Source organism: Vombatus ursinus, unplaced genomic scaffold (assembly GCF_900497805.2).
Source record: "Vombatus ursinus unplaced genomic scaffold, bare-nosed wombat genome assembly UNPS02010219.1, whole genome shotgun sequence".
In the NCBI taxonomy this organism is placed as follows: domain Eukaryota; kingdom Metazoa; phylum Chordata; class Mammalia; order Diprotodontia; family Vombatidae; genus Vombatus; species Vombatus ursinus.
In genome coordinates this window covers 9,280,981-9,302,627 of record NW_020949997.1, presented here as the reverse complement: position 1 = coordinate 9,302,627, position 21,647 = coordinate 9,280,981, and the positions used below count along the sequence as shown (strand labels likewise).

Here is a 21,647-nt window from a genome sequence, read left to right as displayed (position 1 = left end):
GCCCACAAAACTCCCGAGATCACCCGAACCAGACCAAAATATAATTAAGAAATATTTAACAGAATAAGTAGATTAGTTATATATATATATGTGTATATATATATGTATATATGTGTATATATATGTATATATATGTATATATGTGTGTGTATATATATATATATATATGTATATATATGTATACGTGTGGTTTTCTAAGTCAACGTGCACCTCTCAGGGATCCTCATCTTGGGAGCAGTGGTCTCCCATATCTATGTGAATCTGAAGGTACAGCTATCTCCTGCCCGCCCAAGTGTGTGGATTGCCCTCTGCCTATCCCGACCCAGCCCCCAGTATCGTGGCCAGTTCTCAGGTTCACCCAGGCTTTGCCTGAGTTGAAACTAGAAGTCTCGTCCCAAGCAGCTCCACATTCTTGCTTTGTAAAATGGGCATAATATCTCAAGGGAGCTTTGTGTCGGGATAAAGAAAGCTCTTTTAGGCTTCTCGGAGATGGCGTCAGTGAGTGGCTTAAAATGCCTTCTGCATGTGTCCAGATTAGAAGATTCCAGCATGCCTTCAGATTAGATTATAGAAAGTCACTTCTGGTTTAGGGATTATTTAGTCCAAATCCTTCATTTTACAGAAGAGGAAACTGGGGCTCAGAGAATTAAGTGACTTGCCCACAGTCACACAGCTAGTTAGTAAGAGAGATAGAATTTGAACCCATGTCTTTAGACGCAAAGGTTCAATTCTCATTCTACTAGCGCGCTTCTAGCCTAGTATGACTCCTTCCTTGGAATTAGACTTCGTGATCACTCTGTTTAGACTACTCCAGGAAGCCATACTGACTGGATTTAAAAGATCCTCTAACTTTTTGCTTAAGACAGACAGCTACACTCTCTGGCTACCTATACATGTTGGTCATGTTAAAAAAAAAATCAGGGCAGAGTCTGACAGAGGATTACCTTTTGCAAAATCTTGTTAACCATAACTTATTTGCTTGGAACTGAGACTGCACCTGGAGAATCTGAGATGTGATCATAAAATCCGTATAGTAACTAAGCATTTTTACTGAATAATTTCCACATAGAAACTACATTTCTACATAGAAAGGAAATGTACTATGGTGAAATAACAGTATATAGTACTTTAAATTATCTCATTTGATCTTCACAACATCTTCTACTGGGAGGCAGGTATTAACTCTTTTTTACAGATAAGGAAACTGAGGCAGACAGTTAAGGGTCAAACTTTGCCCAGGGTCAAACACCTAATAGATTCAAGTTGACTCAAAAAGTCAACAAACATTTAATAAGTGCTTACTATGTGCCTGGTACTGCAATAAGTGTGGGGAATACAAATATAAGGAGAAAGACAGACAGTCTATGCCCTCCAGGAGCTTAATTTCTAGTGGGAGGAGACCACACATAAAAGGAAGCTGAAAAGAGGGAAGAGGATGAAGGGCAGAGTAAAAAAAAATCCTGTCAAGAGTAAAGATTGCATCCTAAAGAGAATTGAATATATGATTGGCCTGGACATCCTCCTTAAAATGGAGGTATCCTGGAAAGAGCACAAGACAAATATGGTCTTGACATCTAAACCAGAGAGAGTCTAAATAAAGGGGAGAAAGCCCCAAAACTATAGATCAGTATTGTTGTTGTTCTTGTTTAGTCATTCAGTTGTGTCTGACTCTTTGTGACCCCATGGACCATAGCATGCTAGGCCTTTCTATCTACCACTATCTCTTAAAAGTCTGTTGGAATTCATGCTCATTGTTTCCATGACACTCTCCATCTCATCCTCTCCCATTTCCTTTTCCTTTTGTCTTCAATCTTTCTCAGCATCAGGGTCTTTTCAAATGAGTCCTGACTTCTCATTATATGGCCCAAGTATTTAAGCTTTAGCTTCATTTGACCTTCCAGTATTCATTTCTTTAAGCTTGAATTCATTTCTTTAAGCAGTGACTGATTTGATCTTTTTGCTGTCCAAGGGACTCTCAAAAGTCTTCCCTAGCATCACAATTTGAAAGCATCAGTTCTTCAGAGCTCAGTTTTCCTTATACTCCAACTCTCATAGCCATACATTAGTACTGGAAAAACCATAACTTTGTCTACAGACCTTTGTTGGCAAGGTGATGTTTCTGCTTTTCAATATGCTATTCAGATTTACCATAGCTTTTCTTCCAAGGAGCAAGTATCTTTCAATTTCATGGCACTTGTCACCATCTGCAGTGATCTTTGAGCCCAAGAATATAAAATCTAACACTGCTTCCATTCTTCTCCTCTATTTGCTTGGAAGTGATGAGGCCAGTTGCCAACATCTTAGTTTTTTTATGTTGAGCTTCAAGCCAGCCTTTACACTTTCCTCTTTCACCCTCTTCAAGATACTTTCTATCATCAGTGGTATCATATGCATATCTAAGATTTTTGATATTTCTCCCAGCAGCCTTAATTCCGGCTTTTGATGCATCTAGCCTGGCATTTTGCATGACATACTTTGTGTATAAGTTAAATAAATATATAGCCTTATCATATTCCTTTTGCAATCTTAAACCAATCAGTTGTTCCATATTCAGTTCTAACTATTGCTTCTTAACCCACTTACAGGTACCTCAGGAGACAAATAAGATAATCTAGTACTCCCATCTCTTTGAGGACTTGTCACATTTTGTTGCGATCCACACAGCCAAAGGCTTTAGTGTAGTAAATGAAGCAGAAATAGATTTTTTTTGAGCTCCCTTGTCTTCTTCATAATCCAGTGAATGTTAACAGTTTGGTCTCTAATTTCTCTGCCTCTTTGAAAACCAGCCTGTTCTGGTAATTCTCAGTTCACTTATTGCTGAAAAATGGGGATAATAATAGTACCTACTTCCCAGAGTGGCAGTGTTGAGGTCTAGGGGTGTTAGGAACCCCAAAATTCAAGGGCAAGTGACAGGTCCTGCCTTGAATGAATTTGACCCAAGCCTTCTTTCAGCCAAAGACAAGGTTTATTAAAACACCAGTTGGGGTGAATGAGATTCCTAGTAAGTCTCCACTATTGGCCAGATTTTAAGAATCTGAGTGATTTAATGGGGGCAAGATGGACACTTACATACAGTGGTCAAGGAGTGGCCAATCGCTTGGGTGACTGGGAGGTAACAGAGAAGGACCTGGAAAGGCCAGGTGCCCCAGGCAAACGCCAGAGACCTCAGCCATATGAGAAAGTCCCGGGCCTTTTAGGGGTCCATCAGTAGTGCCCCATCAATAGTGAGGATCAAATGAAATAATATTTGTAAAGTGCTTTGCAAACTTTAAAGTACTTTATAAATGTTAGCTATTATTATAAGTATAATGTCCTAATCTAGGAAGGTAATAGTTTCACTGTTTTCTGCTTCTGTTTTGGTCACCATACTTTACTATTGGCACTGATGGACAAGAAAAAGAAGACAAGCAGGATTATGAAGAATCTGGAAAAATAACACATAAAATTGGAAGGAGCTAGGGATACTTAATCTAGAGAAAGGACTTAAGAAATGATAAACATCTTTCAATATTTGAAGGGCTGTCATGTAAAAAAAAAAATAGCATTCGTCCTCCTTGACCCCTATACAGCTTTTGAGACAATTGACCACTTCTTGTGCGCTCTCCACCCTTGGCTTTCATGACAATACTCTTTCCAGGTTCTCCTCCTACTTGACTCCTTTTTCAGTTTCCTTTGTATGTTCATTATCTATTTATTGCCCAGTAAGTATGGATGTCCTTCAAAGCTCTGCCTTAGGCCCTCATGAAAGCTCCAGTAGGTTCAGTTGTCATACTCAGATGATTCCCAAATGTATATATCTGTCTTGAATCTCTGAAGCCTGTCCTACATGTCCAAATGCCTTTTGGGTATCTCCACTTATATTTCCCACTTCAAATAAATGTCTCAATGCTCAAGGCTACACTTTCTACGAACCTCCCTATCTCTGTTAACAACACTGGAATCCTCTGAATTGTGTAGGTTTATAACTTTGGGATCATGGTTGACTCTTCCCTGTCTCTCACCTCCTATATCCAGTTAGTTGCCAAATCTCATTGAATCTTGTATATTTTAATCCTTATCTTTGTTTAAGTTCCAGTTCAGTGTACAACTCCTTCATTAAGCTCCCTCATTCTCTTCCCCTCTGCCCCTAATCCATGTTCTTTCTCCTCCAATTTCTTTGAAAAGCTCCCTAATGGAAGGCAGGGACTTCATCTTCATCTTTGTATCCAAAGCCTCTTTCTTATAGTGGGCACTAAATGAATGTTTGCTGAATCAAACTGAATTAAAACATACTCATTTTTTAATATTTTAAAGACTGTAATATAGTAGACACACTTAGATGAAATCTGCCTATTGTAGCAAAACAGAAAAGAATTTAAGGGCAAATTGAGAATTAGAACTGTCCAAAAAATGAAACGAATCACCTCATGATAATAGTGAGCACTCTGTCACCGCAAGTGTTTAAATAGAGATCAGATGGCCATCTGGCGGAGGATTCCTGCATTGGATGAGAGGTAGGACCTGACCTCTGATCTTCCTTCCAACTTTGTCCATAATTTTAATATGTCTAGCATCATAGTTTCCATTTAGCATCTTTCTCCCTCCTGCCCCCACTTCTATTAGGAATTCCAGGAAGAATAGGGTTTTTTTTAACTTTGCACTATGTAGTCACAAAAATCCTGTCCAATCCATATGCATACCTTCATACACTATTAGTCAAATACATGAACTCTAAATACTCTTTATGTATGCCAATGATTGTTACAGATGTTTCTTTTTATTGTTGTTTGTTTTACAAACACTGATTTTGTGGATGCAATATTATTTCTACATTGATTACACAGTGTTTTTTTTCTAGGTAGGTAACAGTGCTTGGAGAACCAGCAGGAAATGCATTGAACATAGACACGCATACAATCTTGCAAAGGCCTTGATTACAATTTCTACAGAGTAGTCTGATTACATATAAGGCTGGTTTCATTTCTCTTACATGGCTTGAATGCCACTGTGATTTATTGTTGTAGTCAACCTCAGGGGGCAGAAAATGAGTAAGAGTACAGTAATGATTGAAACATGGCAATTATACTTTGTTTTAAATATGGAATTTGTTTTCTAACACGGATGACTGGCCATATATTGACTGAAAATTGTGACAAGTCAAGTCACTCACACACTTTTCAATAAAACTGATCTAGATATGCTGAATTGGAAAAACCTCACTCTTGCTAATTAGGACAGGAAGGAGCAAGGAACATATTAGACAAAGAATACTTTGCAGTTTGTTGAAAAATGTGTGTGCAATGACTTTAAAACTAGCACCCAATGATATGTGGAAGTACACAAACCTATGTTAGGGTATTAATCAAGTATTATAATCTTGTATTTAAATGATCATGGAAACACTTCAAATTTTACTTCATTACATATTTTAACTTCAATTCAAAATTGTCTAAACCTTTTGTTAATTTGGATAAAATACTCTTCCTAGTAATAGCATGCTATTATTCCTCAAACTAATATTATAGGTTGGTTTTCTGTCAATGTATTATTCTGAGCTCAATACATATTCTTGCTTAAGATACCTTTATAGGAAAAGTATTTTTCAGGTAGGCTTTTTCAGTCATTAGCACCTGTTTTCTTTCAAGTTGTGGTATAGGAATCAGTATGATTTATGCTTTGTGTGTTTTTGGAAGAGGACTAATGCCAGTGTGGCATACAGATCACAAATGAGAAATTTTAGTTTTTAGTGAATTAAATCTCTCTAGCTTTTGAAGTTAATTTCTTTTTTTGCTAGGCAATGGGGTTAAGTGACTTGCCCAGAGTCACACAGTTAGTAAGTGTCTGAGGTCATATTTGAACTCAGCTCCTCCTGACTCCAGGGCCGGTGCTCTATCCACTGCCCCACCTAGCTACCCCTGAAGTTAATTTCTAACATTAATGTATTGCTGGTTGCTAACCGATAGAATTAGATGTAACATCATTAGTCAGTCTTCTTTGTTTGCAGGGAGTTAATTTAAGTAGTCTGACAGGTAAGAAATCAATTCAGAAAGACACTAAAGGAATTTATAAAGCATTCTGACTTCGGTTCCAACAAGCAGTTCACCAATTCAGAATGCAAGTAATAATGTATTTCTTCTATGAGGAGTCCTAGCTTCATAAACCACATACTTGTTCCTACATTCTCTTGAATGTATAACACTCAGTGTGACCAAAAAACCTCAGAGACTTCTTTTCTTCTCTTTCAACATCCTTGATAGAAGTTATCTACCCTGTTGCCAGATAATGATCTACCTTGATATTTTCAGGGGTGAACCTCTAAAAAAGAATGGAAGGAAACTCTGCTGCTTCTAACCAATGATCACCTTCAGATCTCCCTGAATACATATACAAAATCATTCATCCCAAGGATAGTACAATGAGGTGGATAAGGAGGTAAGCTAGGATCTCTTTTCACAGAAAAGGAAACAGGCATAAAAGGCTAATGAGACCTCTCCAGAATCACACAATAAGTTAGTAACAAAATATGAAGGAAAAACGCAGACTTCCTACCCCCCACCCGGTTCTTAAGGTTATGTCAAGTAGGCCCCCTCAAATGGTAGATGCAGCACTCCTCTCCTTTGCTCTTAGGCCAATCTATTACTCAATATTTCTTAAGTACCTACAATGTGCCAGACATTGGGCTAGTTTCAGGGGATATAAAGACAAAAATGAAACAGTCCCTGCCCTCAAGAAGCTTACATTCTATAAAAAAAATCTATCTCCTTTTTCTCTTGGAAAAGTGATAACACTGTATTGCTTTGAGTCATAATTTTCTCTGGCTATGTACATTCTACTCTATTGTCCCTAGAATAGGATAGAGTTGACAATAGAAGACATAGCTTTTCTTTCCTCTCAAATAGTTGCCTCATTGAATCTGGTCTTGTTTTAGATTAACCATGTGATCTACACCACCTCTGGAATCAGATGTGGAAGAGACTTTAGGGATCATCACCTCACTTTATAGATTATAAAACTGAGACCAAGAGAGATTAAGTGACCTGCCCAAAGTCACCAGGTAATGATTGGTGGAGGGGTAGAGACCCAAAATCAGATCTTCTGACTCCAAGTCGAGCATTCTCCCTTCTGTCCCATTCCACTTCAGTCTCTAAGGTCTTTCCCAGCTCTAAACTTCTTTGTTCCAGAAATAAAAAGGATCGAAACGTTTTACTCCAGTGATAATACTGGGCCTTCAGAACCCTACAATCCTTGGGGTCTTAACAATGGTTTTCGCTTCCTTTGCCCGAATTGATTCATTCCTATAAAACAAGAGACTTATTGGCTATTTTAAACTCTGAATCTTCTGTCTGGTCCATACGACACTGAACACAAACTCAAAGAAAACCATATTTGACCAGACCTAGAACCTCACAAAGAGCATTAAACATCAGCTGTATTGAGGTTTTGGAGGGCCTCAGTGCTCCTTCTCCACTCCCACTTCTCTTGTGCCTTCCTGGCTCAAACCACCTTGTATTCTTTTTGTATAGGTTATGTATATAGTTATACATGTATATCTTGCTTCCCCCATTAGAATGTAAGCTCCTTGGGGACTGGGACTTTTTCTTTTGTCTTTGTATACCTGGTACTTAGCATGATGCCTGGCATATAGTAAGCACTTGTTGATTGTATTTGTTGATTGACTGCTGGTCCCTCAATGCCCAGGTCTTTATTCCTCAAAAAGTTGGTATGTAAGACCTAAAAATAACCACTGTGTGAGCTTGGGCAAGTCACTTCATTCTGGAAGCCAGTTTCCTCATCTGCAAAAAGGGGATTGAACCAGATGACCTCTAAGAGTCCCTTTAACCTCCAAATCTATGATCCTACGGTCTGTTAATATACTAAATTGTCTTCTCTTTAGACATACATAGGTAGAGATAAAGAAGCTATTCTCAATATATCAAATTAAACTATTTCAAATTCCAGTGTCTAGAAAATGATCAATTTATCAAATTGAGCCTCAGGTATAGAAATATATATTTATATTGTTATATGTTATATATATTGTTATTATATATAAAACACATGATCTATGAGAGATTTAGTTTTGTATGAGTGATATTTTTTCAAAGGAATTTGTTTTGTTTTGGGTTTTTCCCCTCTCCAATGAGGTGGGTTGTGGGAGAGAGAAAATAATCAATTAAAATCCATTTTCATCACTACTTGTGACCATTCTCTTTTAACTCTTCTTTGCCCAGCTGTGATGGATAGAAATCAGAATATTTGTTAGGATAAATCCAGTAGTGTTGGAGTCTCTCCATCACAAAGTGAGTGAGTACTTTCTTGGCTGACATTTAGGACAGTTAATGAAAAAACCTGTTGCCACTCCACTGCTATTTAGTAGCTGGCAAAGTTGGCCACTATCCCCCTCAAGTGCTATCATATGTGATAAATGTGAACATAATTCTTTTAAGGAAATCATAACTAGCAATGCAATATTATTGTGGGGCAGACTTTAGTATAACATACTGGGAAAGAGGCACTTACAATATAAGCTTGGAAGATAATTCCTACTATTCACACTTAGTATCACCTTTTATATTTGCCACAACTAAAAACTAAAAAGTAATTTCTTAAATTTGAATCTTTACACTCATTATCATCTGCTTTTAGTAAGCTATTAATGGCTTAAGGCCATTAATTGCCACAAGTAAATGAAAATAATTTTAATTTCCACAACAGCAGAGACCTAGGCTCAGTTTCCCACGCGGCCACTGGCGTTCAGGGCACTACTTAAAACAAATAACTATCCTTTAAAATAAAGGCTTAAATGGAGTCCTAGGCAACAGATTTGTCCCCTTGTTCTTCTCTGCTATTAATGTGTTTGCCTTCTTTATGACTAATCCAAGGCATTATTTTTCCTCAGTAAATCTCCCTGAGGTAGATTGAGCCAGGTAACAACCTAATTCACAAATAGAGAAACTAAGGAATAGAGAGATTGACTAATGCAATATCACCCAGATAAGCATAGAACCAGATCTGGAGCCCAAGGCTCTTAGTCCCCCAGTTCAGTGCTCTTTCCACTAGATTATGCTTCCTCCTGCATTTATAGCTGGGTTATTCAGAATAAGTTTTACAAAGATATGTGGCTACACCTATGTTCTACAACTAAGCCTTGGAATGCTTATGTAATCTGAAGTATAGCTATCTTTATAAACTTACAACCACCTACTGAATTATGTGTGATTTAACAAAACAAAAACATAGAACCCAATCATTTCTTAGTTATCCATGCTTTTGAATCAGAATCCCTGGGAAGCATCCAAAATGCATGAACATTCTCAGTTTATCTGCATTTTGAGTAAGGTCTGCATTTATTATCAGGGCTAGAAAATCCCTAAATGTACTGGAGGCTTGTGTTCAAAGGAGTGTTTCTAATCACCGAAAACAGAATTTTGATAGCACTTTAAAAAATATGCAATGATCACCCGTGATTCCAGAGGACCAGGGATGTGCTGGAGCCAGCTCTAAGACGCTTGAAAAGGCCATTGTTAAATTTTCAGTTTGGGCATTTCCACCTAAGAAATGAGCAATCCTAGCAATAAGGGCTTGAGTTATTGTTCTATAGATTGTTTAGACTTAAGGAAGCGTAAATAAGGCAGATTAAATCTAAAAGTGTGTTTGCATAATTGTTTTTAAACTGGAGAGCCTGGTTGTTAAACATTTACCAGCATACCCCCGTATTGTTCTATAAATATTGCCTGAGCTCAGCAGGAGTGAAGTAGAAGGCTTAGAGAATAAAGTCGTCACTTGACTGAAGGCTAATTAACAATAATAGTAGTAGTAACTGGCTTTTATATAGGTTTGCAAAGTATTTTATATTCATTATCTTATTTAAGTCTCACAATACTCCTACAGAAGAACAATGAGGAATCATGCCATCTACCTCCTGATGACATAAGCAAAGGACTCGGGGTGCAGAATGAGACATATTTTTGGGACATGACCTTTGAGAGAATTAGTTTTTTCTGGCTATGATATTTTTTAGAAGGAATCTGATTTGTTTTGGGTTTTCCCCTCCAATGGGTAGGGTGTGAGAGAAAGAGAAAATAATTTGTTAATTATTTATTTTAGAGAACTTATTTATTTAGAGAACTATATCAATACTTGTTCTGGTTACCACTCTTGAGATGCTGTACAAGACAGGCTTCACCACTATCACCACTTCAAAGAAAGAAAAGTTAAAGATGAAGAGCCAGTTTAAGACTCTACATGGACATCTTAGAAGTTGGCCACATTCCCTTCTCCCAAAAAAATGCCTGCTAGTTAACTCAGGTTCAAACATTTAATCAAACAGCTGCTTTATAGCCTCCAAGATTTACTTTTATTAGGACTGATTTTGTTTCTCTCCAGAATACAAGTGTTTCATTATCTTTGAACCAGTGGGTGCCTGATTTCTGAATCCCAAATCCCCGTGAGAATTGACCCAATCAGGCCATATTTCAAGCAATTCAGTAAACATGCCATTGCTGAATGCTGGATATCACTCCTTCTATCAGATAAATCTCGTTCCTTTTGAATGCAACATTTCACTATCACATGTTCAAATTCTGCTACTAAAAAAAAAAAACTTCCGTGTAGAGTTTGTTTTATTGTGCCAAGAATGAAAGAGAGATACAGCGTGCCTCAGACCTAACACTGCACAATGGCTGTGGAAAAAACATTTCATGTTGCTCTAAGAGGAGGGTCATTTTCTTATCAGACCATTTGCAGAAGCCTGACTTTCATTTCCTAAATGCCATCAAAAAGGTCTCTTTGCTAGTCTTTATCCCTATTTGACATTCTAAGTGCATGAATGGTGACACATTAAAGACAAATATGATCTCAAAACTTCCAACCTGCTACTCATTTGGTCTCCTGATGTGTCCTCCAAAGGGAGGAAACATAAAAAGGGACAGAGTCAGCTTTAGAAATCCAAAATACATCCAGCTTAAAAAGGGAAAAAATAGGGTGGGGAGGAGAGAATGGCGGGGGAAAATCCTTTATGTGCCATGTGGACTTTTAAAAGCATGCCCCCTTTTTTTCCCCAAAGGAGACTGCTCCAGTTGGGTGACTTGCCAACCACCACCAGCAGTTCCCACAATGCTCTGCAGCACAGTTAGATAGCCAGGATTGACTGAACAATGCATAGAGCCCAAGGAGAAAGAGACAAAGGAAAGGTCATGGATAGGGAAGCTATGGACCTGGAAATTCAGGGACGTTGGAAGAGTAGGAACAAAATCATTGGGAAGAAGGATGTTTACTTTTCAAAGTGCAGAAATGAGAGAGGGGAGTTTTTAAAAATTTTCAAAAGAAAATCATTAAAATGGGATCTTGACAATGTACTTCAATAAGTTAGTTTAAAATAAAGATCTTAAGTAGGTTTATAAAACAAATCAGATCTCAACACACTCAACCTGGTAACAAATGAAAAGATACCATTTTTTTTGCTTATTACTGGTATTGGTCAGGTGGGGGATAGGGAGAAGGGTAGATAATGTAAAAAAAAGAATTAGCACAAAGAGTTAAATTACTTTTCCTTAAACCCATAGGTCAGATTGAAATGATATCAACACTTTTTCCATCTCCCCGTGATGGAAATTCTAATAGACAACTGATGCTAATCTTATTAGGAAACCTCTTCTTCTCTTAGCTTGGATCCTCTTCCTAAGCTCAGGATTGTTGGTGTTTGCTCCTTCCAGGTTTTCAACAGATTCCAGGAGAGCAGGGCACAAGGAAGGGAGATAAAGGAGGTACAGGAGAGTCAGTAACCAAAAATTAATGCTCTGAGGAGTTCCTAGTTCCCAGAGCAAGACGGGTTTTCTTAATGGAAAAGAATAGAAGAATTACCTATTGGGAACTGAGCTAAGGCACTAAGACTGCAGCAGGTGGAAAGAACTTACATATTAACAAAAGGACCAAGCTTCACTGGGTCCCTGAGCAAGAGAGATGCTGTTCACAAAGTTGCCTTATTAGTAAAAATAAGATTTTTTTTAAAAAAAGAATGAGAACATAAAATTGTTGAATCCTCATTTTTTTTAAAGTAATATTTTGCTGTCCTCCCAGAGAGATTTGCTTCAGTTTTCAAAAGTTGTATGAGCTGTGTTTAGAGCAGAGTCTGGTGAAACATTCCGAGCACCTCTGGCTCATCCTGGATTCTCTTTGAAAGTGTTTGTTTTTATTTTCTTCTTCCTTTGCAGATAAAAAAAATCCACTTCTCTCCCATTTTTGGCATGATTTCAAACCATCCAATAATCTGTCCCCCCACTTACCCTCCCTCCTGCCCCCCAAAAGCCCAACGTGCGGCAGTTCTCTCCGGTGTGTTGCTTTGATCATCTCTTCCTCATAGCTTGATAAATGCAGCCTGTTGGCTCTGCTTTTGCACTGTGTCAGCAAGAGGAAAGACACTGGATATGGCTATATCCACTATACCTTGGCAAAGCTCTGCATAAAGTTTCCTAAAAGGAGAGACAGAGACAGAGGTAGAGAGACAGACAGACAGAAACAGAGAAATAATCATTAAATGTGTTCATAAGAAAAACAAATGTACCGTTCTTTTTTTTTGGGGGGGGGTGAGGCAATTGGGGTTAAGTGACTTGCCCACAGTCACACAGCTAAGTGAGTGTTATGTGTCTGAGGCCGCATTTGAACTCAGGTCCTCCTGACTCCAGGGCTGGTGTTCTAGCTGCCCCTACCATGCATTTTCTTACCCTTTTGTTCCCAGCCTGCTTACAAAAAATCACTTCCTATCCCTGCTTTGGCAAAAGCAGAGTAGTCATGATACATGTAAAGTAGGGTGTGGGTAAATCAGCATCTTCCAACTGTGCTCTGATTTGATTCTGGGTACCAGCTTCTAGTGCAAACTCAACACATTTATTCAATCATCTTCATAAAGTACTTGGGAAATTGGCATTTAGTCTAATCTACTAAGTGGAGGGCTGTTTAGTACCTGGGACATTAAATGCAGGACTATAATCTAATCTGTCTGCTCCTCACTTCCCGTGTGCCCATGTGATCATAAGATCTCAGTTTTTGAAAAGAAGGGGCTTTAGAGGTTCTTTAGTTCAACGCTTTCATTTTATATATGAGTAGATCAACATTTTCAACAGATGCCAAGAGGACAAGGAAGGGGGATGGAAGAGGTACAGGAAGAGGCAGTGACTAAAAATTAATGCTCTGAGGAGGTCCTAGTTGCCAGAACAAGGCAAGTTTTCTTAATGGAAAAGAATAGAAGAGTTACCTATTGGAAACTGAATTAAGGCACTGAGACTGCAGTAGGTAGAAATAGCTTATACATTAACAAGAAGGAATTTAACATTTAATAAAAGATTTAAACACAATGGTTAAAAGGCTTGCAAGGTTATATAGGTGGCATCTGGCAGAGCTTGGGTTTGAACTTAGGTCATCTGAATTCAAATCCAGTTCTCTTCTTACTGTACCACATTAACATCAGGCATAACTTAAGAAAACTCTAACTGCTTTGCATCAGAGGCAGACAAGGCAACGGCAGCAACAGACTTGTCATCCAATCAACAAACAATTCTGGGACTTTTACTAAGTCACCAGCACTGTTGGGAAGACTCTGGAAACCCAACTTTTCTACGATGTGTCAAAATGTTGAAATCTTTTGCGGTATGAAAACTTTTTGGTGCTCTGAGTTGCTCCTCATGAACTGTATAGCTAAGAAAAAAGCATTTTTCCAGAGATGATGTAAAGAGATAATACAGAATGAGTAAAATTGGATGAGTATGTTGAGCTAATTTATGGGTTCATGAGAAGGAAATGAATAAGAAATGAATTAGTAAGAAATGAATTAATATCTTTAGATCTGCCTTCTCTTCAGAAAAGAACCTGCCTAGGAAGTATAAACTAAGAAAGCATGGCAGTGAGTGACAGGCTTCAGGAAGCCAAACCTTTTAGGAGTCAGGGAAATGGAGCTGGGATTGAAGAGTATGTCACAGCTATACTTCCCCTAAGCTCATGGCAACATTAATTATTAGTCCATTACTTTTAACATATTTAATATTATGTCCTTAATTTTTTTGGGGGGTGGGGAGGCAGATCTGTGATTTCAACATTATAGGAAACTACCTAGTGAAGAAGCTTCTTCTATCAATGTGGATCAGCAAGTGTTCTGAAACCTAAGAACAGTTGTGTGGGACACAGAGAGGTTAAGTAATTTGTCCAAGCTTGCAATGGCCTGTATGCCTCAGAGGAAGGTCTGGAATCCAGGCGAGGCAAATCAGAATATTAGTGTGAATCTATCAAGAGGCAATTTTAATAGGTATAAATAGAGAGACTTACAATTGGGTTTAAAAAATCAATTTCACATATACAAGGACGAGGTATGGCTAGAGGTTCATCTGAAGCAGATTTGTGAGGATTTGACTGCATTGCAAGCTCATGTGAGCTGAATGTTATAAAGCAACCAACAACAGTAATATGACTTGAGATTGCATCGAGACACATAGTATCCATGGAGATGACGGTTTTGTTGTCCTCTGCCCTGGTCAAACCATAGCTGGAGCATTGTGCTCAGTTCTGAGAATCACATTTTAGGAGGACCAGTGATAAGCTGGAGAAAGTACAGAGGACAGCTGGGCTATTGAAGGGTTTCAGGTTCATGATAAAAGAGGACTGGCTTAAGGAACTGGACAGTTACTTCGGTGAAAAGAAGACAGAAAGGGAACATGATAGTGGTCTCCAGGTATTTAAAGGGCTGTCGTGTAGTAGTAGGATTAGATTTTCTTTGGAAAATGCAGAACTGAGGTCAAGGTATAGAAGTTACAAAGACCTAAACTTAATGTTGTTTGTTTGTTGTTTTTTTTTTAATTTTTAGGCAACTGGGGTTAAGTGACTTGCCCAGGGTCACACAGCTAGGAAATGTTAAGTGTTTGGTCTGAGGCCAGATTTGAACTCAGGTCCTCCTGACTTCAGGGCTGGTGCTCTATCCACTTATGTTTGATGTAAGGAAAAAATCCTCCATAAGTAGAACTAACTAAAATCAAAATGCACTGCTTTGGGATGTAGTAGAGTGCCCCAGTGGGATTCCTCCTTATAGAAAGTCTCCAGGCAAAAGCTGGATAATTCCCATGTGTTAGGGATGGAGAAGAAGGAATTTAGATTTGGGTTGAACTACAGAGGCTTTGAGGGCCTTTCCAAACTTGGGAGTCTGTGATTTTGTTACTAAGTCCTTAAAGTTAAGTGACTTTTTCAAGGTTATCCAAACAAATGAGGGGCTGACCTATCAGATTTATGAATAGAAGAATTTATTAATAAACAAGAAATAGAGAGTATTGTGAGATATAAAATGGATAATTTTGATTACATTAAATAAAAAAAGGTTTTATACAAATAAAATCAATGTAGCCAAGATTACAAGGAAAGCAGAAAATTGGGGGAAAAATTTTACAGGCAGTTTCTCAGATAGAGGCCTCAGATATTCGTATCTCGAATATATAGATAATTTTGTCCAAATCAAAAGAATATAAGCCATTCCTCAATTGTTAAATGGTCAGAGGTATGAATAGGCAGCTTTTAGAAGAAGAAATAAAAGCTATAGTCATATCAAACGTTCTAAATCATTATTAATTAGAGAAATTCAAATTAAAACAACTTTGAGATGCCATCTCATACCTATCAGATTAGCTAAAATGACATAAGGGGAAAATGATAAATGTTGGAGGGGAGCTGGTTCACTAATGCACTGTTGGTGGAACTGTGAACTGATCCAACCAGGTCTGTTTCCCAAGGTGAACAAGGAAAAAGGAAAAGAACTTACGTATTCTAAAATATTTATAGCAGCTGTCTTTGTGGTGGCAAAGAACTGGAAATTGAGGAGATGCCCATCAACTGGGGAAAGGATGAATAAGTTGTGGTATATGACTGTGATGGAACACAAGTTGATTTTAGAAAAACATGTAAAGACTTGCATGAAATAATGAAGAGTCAAGTGAACAGAATCAAGAGAACATTGTATACTGGTAACAGCAATGTTGTTTGAAGAGTAACTGTGAATGACTAAGCTATTCTGAGTAACATGAACATTCAAGTCAACTACAAAGGACCTATGAAGAAAGATGCTATCTACCTCCAGAGAAAGAACTGATGTACAGAAGTATGTATTGCATGGTTTCATATATATTGGCCTCTAGTTTGGGGTTGGGAGGGAGGGAAGGAGTTACCTCAGAACTCAAAATGCTATAAAAAATATAAAAAACAAAACAAATGAAGGGCTCAGTTTCAGCCCCTGATGAAATGGTTTACTTATTACTTTCCTTTCAAAACACAGCACTATCTCAGAACCCTCTGAGACAAAATTACTTTCTTAAGTTGGGGGAAGGACCCTTTTTTTGTTCTGCCTGACACTGCCAGCAGGTCTTCCTAAGACTATGTTTTTATAACATCATGCTTTTGTTCAAAAACCTTTAGTGGTTCTCCACTGCTTATAGGAGAAAAGGGAAATGGCTTCATTTGGCATTCAAGGCCTTCTAACATCTTCCCTAAACCTATTTTCCAGTCCTAAATTCTACCATTTTCATACAACACCAAACAGCAAATAGGTCTATTTATAGTTCTGAGAACAGGCCTAATTCTTTCTCAATTCTATACCTTTGGTCATGGTGTGCTATCTTCCTGGAGTTTCCCCTATGATCCTCTTCACTTTTCTGAAACAAATATAATGTTCCTGACTCTAGCCCAGAGGCCTCACTCCTTCCTCTGAACCCCTATGGCATTTACTGTCTGTACCACTTAATGGTGGCCTTCATCCCATTATTATCATGTATTTTTAGTTGACTTTTTTTTAGCCTGTTCTTTCTCCCCGGTTAGATTATGTACTTAGAATTGGCAGCATGGTAAAAGAGAAGGAAAATTGGACTTGGAATTTGAAAATTGTTGGTTGTATGACCTCTCTGAGCCTCAGTTTTCTTATCTGTAAAATAGGGATAATGATACTCATATTTCCTACGTTGCAGGGTTGTGGTGGGGAGATCATTTTGTAAACCTTAAAGGACTATATAAATGAGACCTACCATAGTTATTTTATGCTGCTTTTTTATTCCCCAAAGCATCTCACACAGTGCTGAGCACATAGCAGGTGTGTACTGAATACTTGCTGAATGAGGGGGAAAAATCATACGATAAGAACCTATTATCAATCTATCCTAAAGAAGGCAAAATGTAGTATCTGGGGCAGGCTTACTGGGCACATGCCGGAGCCCCGTTGACTTCAATGAGCCAGACCTTCAGCTCCTCATCAACCATGAAGTCAAAGCCAAAGAGCTGGAAACTCTGGTAGTGAAGGTGTTTGGTGCTGATTGCAGGCTCTATACACATAAGGCAGCTTCTGTAAAATTGAAAAAAGAAAGGAATTTAGTAAGGAAGGAAACAAACACTTACTAAGCATCTACTATGGACTAGGTACTGTGCTAAGCACTTTACAAATATCATTTCATTTCATCCTTACAACAATCTTGGGAGGTAGATGCCATTATTATCCCCATTTTATAGCTTAAGGAAATGGTCACACAGTTAGTAAGTGTTTGAGTTCGCATTCAAATTCAGATCTTCCTGAGTTCAGTACTTCATCCACACTGCCAACTAACTGCTTTTAGGAAAACTTAAATTTCTGTTGTTCTGTTATTTAGTCATTTCAGTTGTGTCCAACTCTTTGTGACTCCATTTGGGTTTTTCTTGGCAAAGATATTGGAGTGGTTTGCCATTTCCTTCTCCAGATAATTTTACAGATGAGGAAAATGAGGCAAACAGGGTTAAGTGACTTGTCCAGGGTCACATAGCTAGTAAGTGTCTGAGACTGGATTTGAACTCAGGACAATGGCTGGAGTCACCTAGTTGTCCCAGTAGATTTCAGTAGGTAGGTATATATTAAGTGTTTGGAGAAGATTTTATATTAAGAGCTCTAGTTTGATAACAGTTAATAGAAATCATCATTAGAAGTATTCTCCATATTTAGTAGTAATTTATGTAGTGCTTCAAAGTTTTTCAGTGCTTTATCTCATTTGACCCTCACAACCACCCAGTGAGGTGGGTAGTTACTATAAGTCTTATCATCATCCTCCTTTGACATCAAGGTTAAGTAAAGAACCAGAGGCCAGATTCAAACCAGAATTTTCCTGACTCCAAGTCCAGTACTTTGTCCACTATGCCACCCTTCATCTCTATTTCCTTTTCCATAGTTAGATACTACCAGATAATGAGAGAGAACCAATCAGACAATAATTTTTCCCCCAAATCCTGAAATTATCAATGTGTTTAACCACAACTAAAGTACTATTTCTTCGCCAGTCATTAAAAAACAAAAAAAACAAAACATCAACTTAAGCACACTTTCAAAGCTTCAAGTACTTAGAACTATATATTACTTTATCAAGGAGAATACTTTCTGTGTATCTTCAGCATGAGAAAAAGGAATCTGAACAAAATCCTTTTTGTAAAGCAAAACAAAAACATTGCTCTTTCCCAGCGAATGGACGCTATGAAAAAAAAGCAGATAAAATCTTTTCTTTTCCTTCTCTTTCTCTCTCTTTCCTTCCTTTTCCTTTTTTCTTCCTCTTTCTCTCTTTCAATTCTGTAACTGTGATTTCATCAGTTTAGTAAATTCCTGGTCAGGAAACCCCATCAGTGCAAACATATAACAGCTGTTTAATTTATAATCTTAGACAGCTGCCTGAGGCACTGACAAAGATGTGGGACTTCAACCCAGGACTTCTTCGGTCTGAGGCCAGCTCTCTTTCCACTTCACCATGCTGCTTCCAGACTGAATCATGATAATTTATCAACAATTCAAAGTTCACAGGCTCTAGAGGTCATCTAGTCCAAGACCCTCCTTTTTCAAAACCGAGGAAGAGAGATGAAGTGATCTACCAAAGGTCAAACAGTAAAGTAGCAGAGTTGACATTTGAATTCAGGTCTCTAAATCCAATGCCAGCTCTCTTTCCACTATATAATGGTTTTTTTTTTTTTTTTTTTTTTTGGTAGAGGGGAGGAGACATGTCCTCCAGGGAGGAGACCCTGGAGACTTTCCCAGGGTCACACATCTATTAAGTGTTTGAGGCCGAATTTGAACTCAGGTCCTACTGATATTAGGGCCAGTGCTCTATCCACTGTACCTGCCCCTATATCATGCTTCTTGGTAAAGATACATTTTCAAATTTCTGAGAGTCAGATCCCATTGTACTGCTATATCAATACTGGACCGAAGAATGTAATAAAAAAAAATCTAAATGTTATTGTTGAATCTCATTTGGAGATTTGAATGAGTTAAGATATAAATATGATCTTGAAAAAAAAAGAAACAGGTTTCCATTGACTAGCTTGAACTTTATTGGGCGATGTTCCATAGGTTAACCTCTAACCTCTGAGAACCAAGCTGGACAGAGACCTAGAAGTCCAGTACAGCCTGAATCTTGGAGTCTGACAGTAGAGTGTATGTTTTTTTTTGGGGGGGGGAGGCAATAGGGTTAAGTGACTTGCCCAGGGTCACACAGTTAATAAGTGTCAAATGTCTGAGGCTGGATTTGAACTCAGGTCCTCCTGATTCCAGGGCCAGTGCTCTATCCATCATGCCACCAAGCTGCCCCCCAGTAGAGTGTATGTTGACATGTAATATGAGTTGAAAAACAGAAAGGTAAGAGAATAACAAAGACTGAATTAACATTTTAAACTGGGCAATTAAAAGACTTATTGGCACTTTAAAACAAATTCATTTCTATGATTGCGATTTTGGTGATTGCTCTGATTACAACTAATTCCTCCTATTAGCCCTCTGCAAGAAGAAGGTAAATCATTTCAAATGTCTGATGACAAAACAAAAGAAGATGAAAGCCCAACTTTTTGTTTTAAAAAATATATATTACTTCTTCTATAATTAGATACCAACAATCAGAGAAACACCTCTAATTTTTTTCTAAAGTCTGAACTCAATAGCATTATGAAGAGACAATAATATGATCTGTCTTCTAACACCCAACCAGTTGCTAAGTCTTATCAGTTCTACACCCTTAACATCTTGCCCATCAGTCCCCTTTTCTCCACGTACGTGGCCACTACCCTAGTGCAGGCTCGTCATCATTTTTCATCTGTACTACTGTAAAAAGGCCCTCATTCATCCCTGCTTTCAGTCTTCCCCTCTCTCCAATCCATCCTCCACATAACTGTCAAAAGACTCTTCCTAAGTCACAGGTCTGCTAAAAAAAAAAAAATCTTCAGTGGCTCCCAATTTTTGAGTATAAAATATTAAACTTCTCATCATGGCATCAAAAGCTCCAATCTGGCTACACCCTACATTTCTAAAATGTGTATCACTCCTCGCTAGGTACTCTGTATTTCAGTTAAACTGCATCAGTCACTGTTCCATGAATTCAGCATTCCATATCTCACCCCCTGTCTTACCATAGGCTATTCCCTATGCCTGGAATTCTCTGCTTCATCTCCACCTTCTCAGAATATTTAGTTCCCTTCAAAGCTCAGCTCAGGTGCCACTATATACATGAAACCTTTCTTAATCCTTGCTAGTGCTCCCCCTACCCAGTTTGCTTTGTTTTAAATGTTTTTTTCAATTATCAAACATTTCTTTCTCCTTTCCAAATTATTTTTTAAAACATTCATGTTTTTTTTTCATATATCAAGCATTTTTTTCTTCCTTCCACTTCCCCCACTGGGAAAAAAATACAGAACCCCTGTAGCATATAAGCATATCTGTCTACATGTAAGCCTCAGTGGAATGCAAGCTCCTTGACGGCAGAGATTGTTTCATTTTTATTTTTACATCCTCAGTGTATTGTTTGGGATTGTGATAATTATCACATCTTTTATTGCTTGGGATTATCATAGTTGACATTTTTATAATTTGGATGAAGGTACAGATGGAAAGCTTATCAGATCTGAAGATGACACAATGTTGGGAAGGATACCTAACACAATGGATAATGAAGTCAGAAAACAAAAAGATCTCAACAGACTAAAACACTGGACCAAATTAAATAAGATCACAATTTAATAGGAATAAATGGAAAATCTTATCCTTGATTTTTTTTAATTTCTCCCTCTACGAGCTTCCTTGAAAGCTCAACTTAAGAGCTACTTCCCAGAGGAAACTTTTCGTCATACACCCAGTGACTAGCACTTCCTACTCAAATTGCCTTTTATTTACTTATCTATATACATGCTCCCTTTCTTGCTCCTCCCTCCATCTACTCCTCATCTAAGTTCCTTGAAGGCAAGGACTATTTTGATTTTATCCCCCAAACCTAGCATAGCTCCTAGCACATACTCAAATGCATCTGTGGTCTCATCCATTCATGAGTTCCTTTTAATGATGGAGACAGCACCCCTTCCATGTCTGCACATCCTGTGTGGCTCTTGTCTATGTCCTTCTATAAGCTGGCCACAGGGGGAGTCCACTGCACATGCTAGAGGCCTACCTCTAGACAACTCAAGGGTATCATTGGAGGATATGCCCCTTGAGGATATATCGTAATCCCGTTTTTCAGAGTTCCTTACTGTTTATATGTTGCTGCCTGTTCACATCCACTAGGAACTTCTCTCTAATGCCCTTTATGTGGTAATCAGTTTTAATTCTTTAGAAACAACTGCATTGTCTAGGTGCCACATAGCAATGCTGGTAGAATGTTGGA

At 38.1% G+C, this 21,647-nt stretch overlaps 1 protein-coding gene across 2 annotated transcripts in view; it reads right to left on the bottom strand.

The window, feature by feature from the left end:
- Positions 1-10,127: 10,127 nt before the first annotated feature.
- TTL (tubulin tyrosine ligase) overlaps positions 10,128-21,647 on the bottom strand; it is a 49,051-nt gene continuing 37,531 nt past the window's right edge. Inside the window, exons 7-8 of one of the 2 annotated variants that reach the window (XM_027853956.1) lie at positions 17,195-17,338; positions 10,128-12,449 (exon numbers count right to left, since the gene is read on the bottom strand). In XM_027853956.1, the coding sequence (XP_027709757.1) occupies positions 12,335-12,449; positions 17,195-17,338 (259 nt within the window). In that variant the 3' untranslated portion in view covers positions 10,128-12,334. Of the gene's footprint in view, positions 12,450-17,194; positions 17,339-21,647 lie in introns of those variants that run through there. The other variant, XR_003568419.1, reaches the window with a different exon arrangement.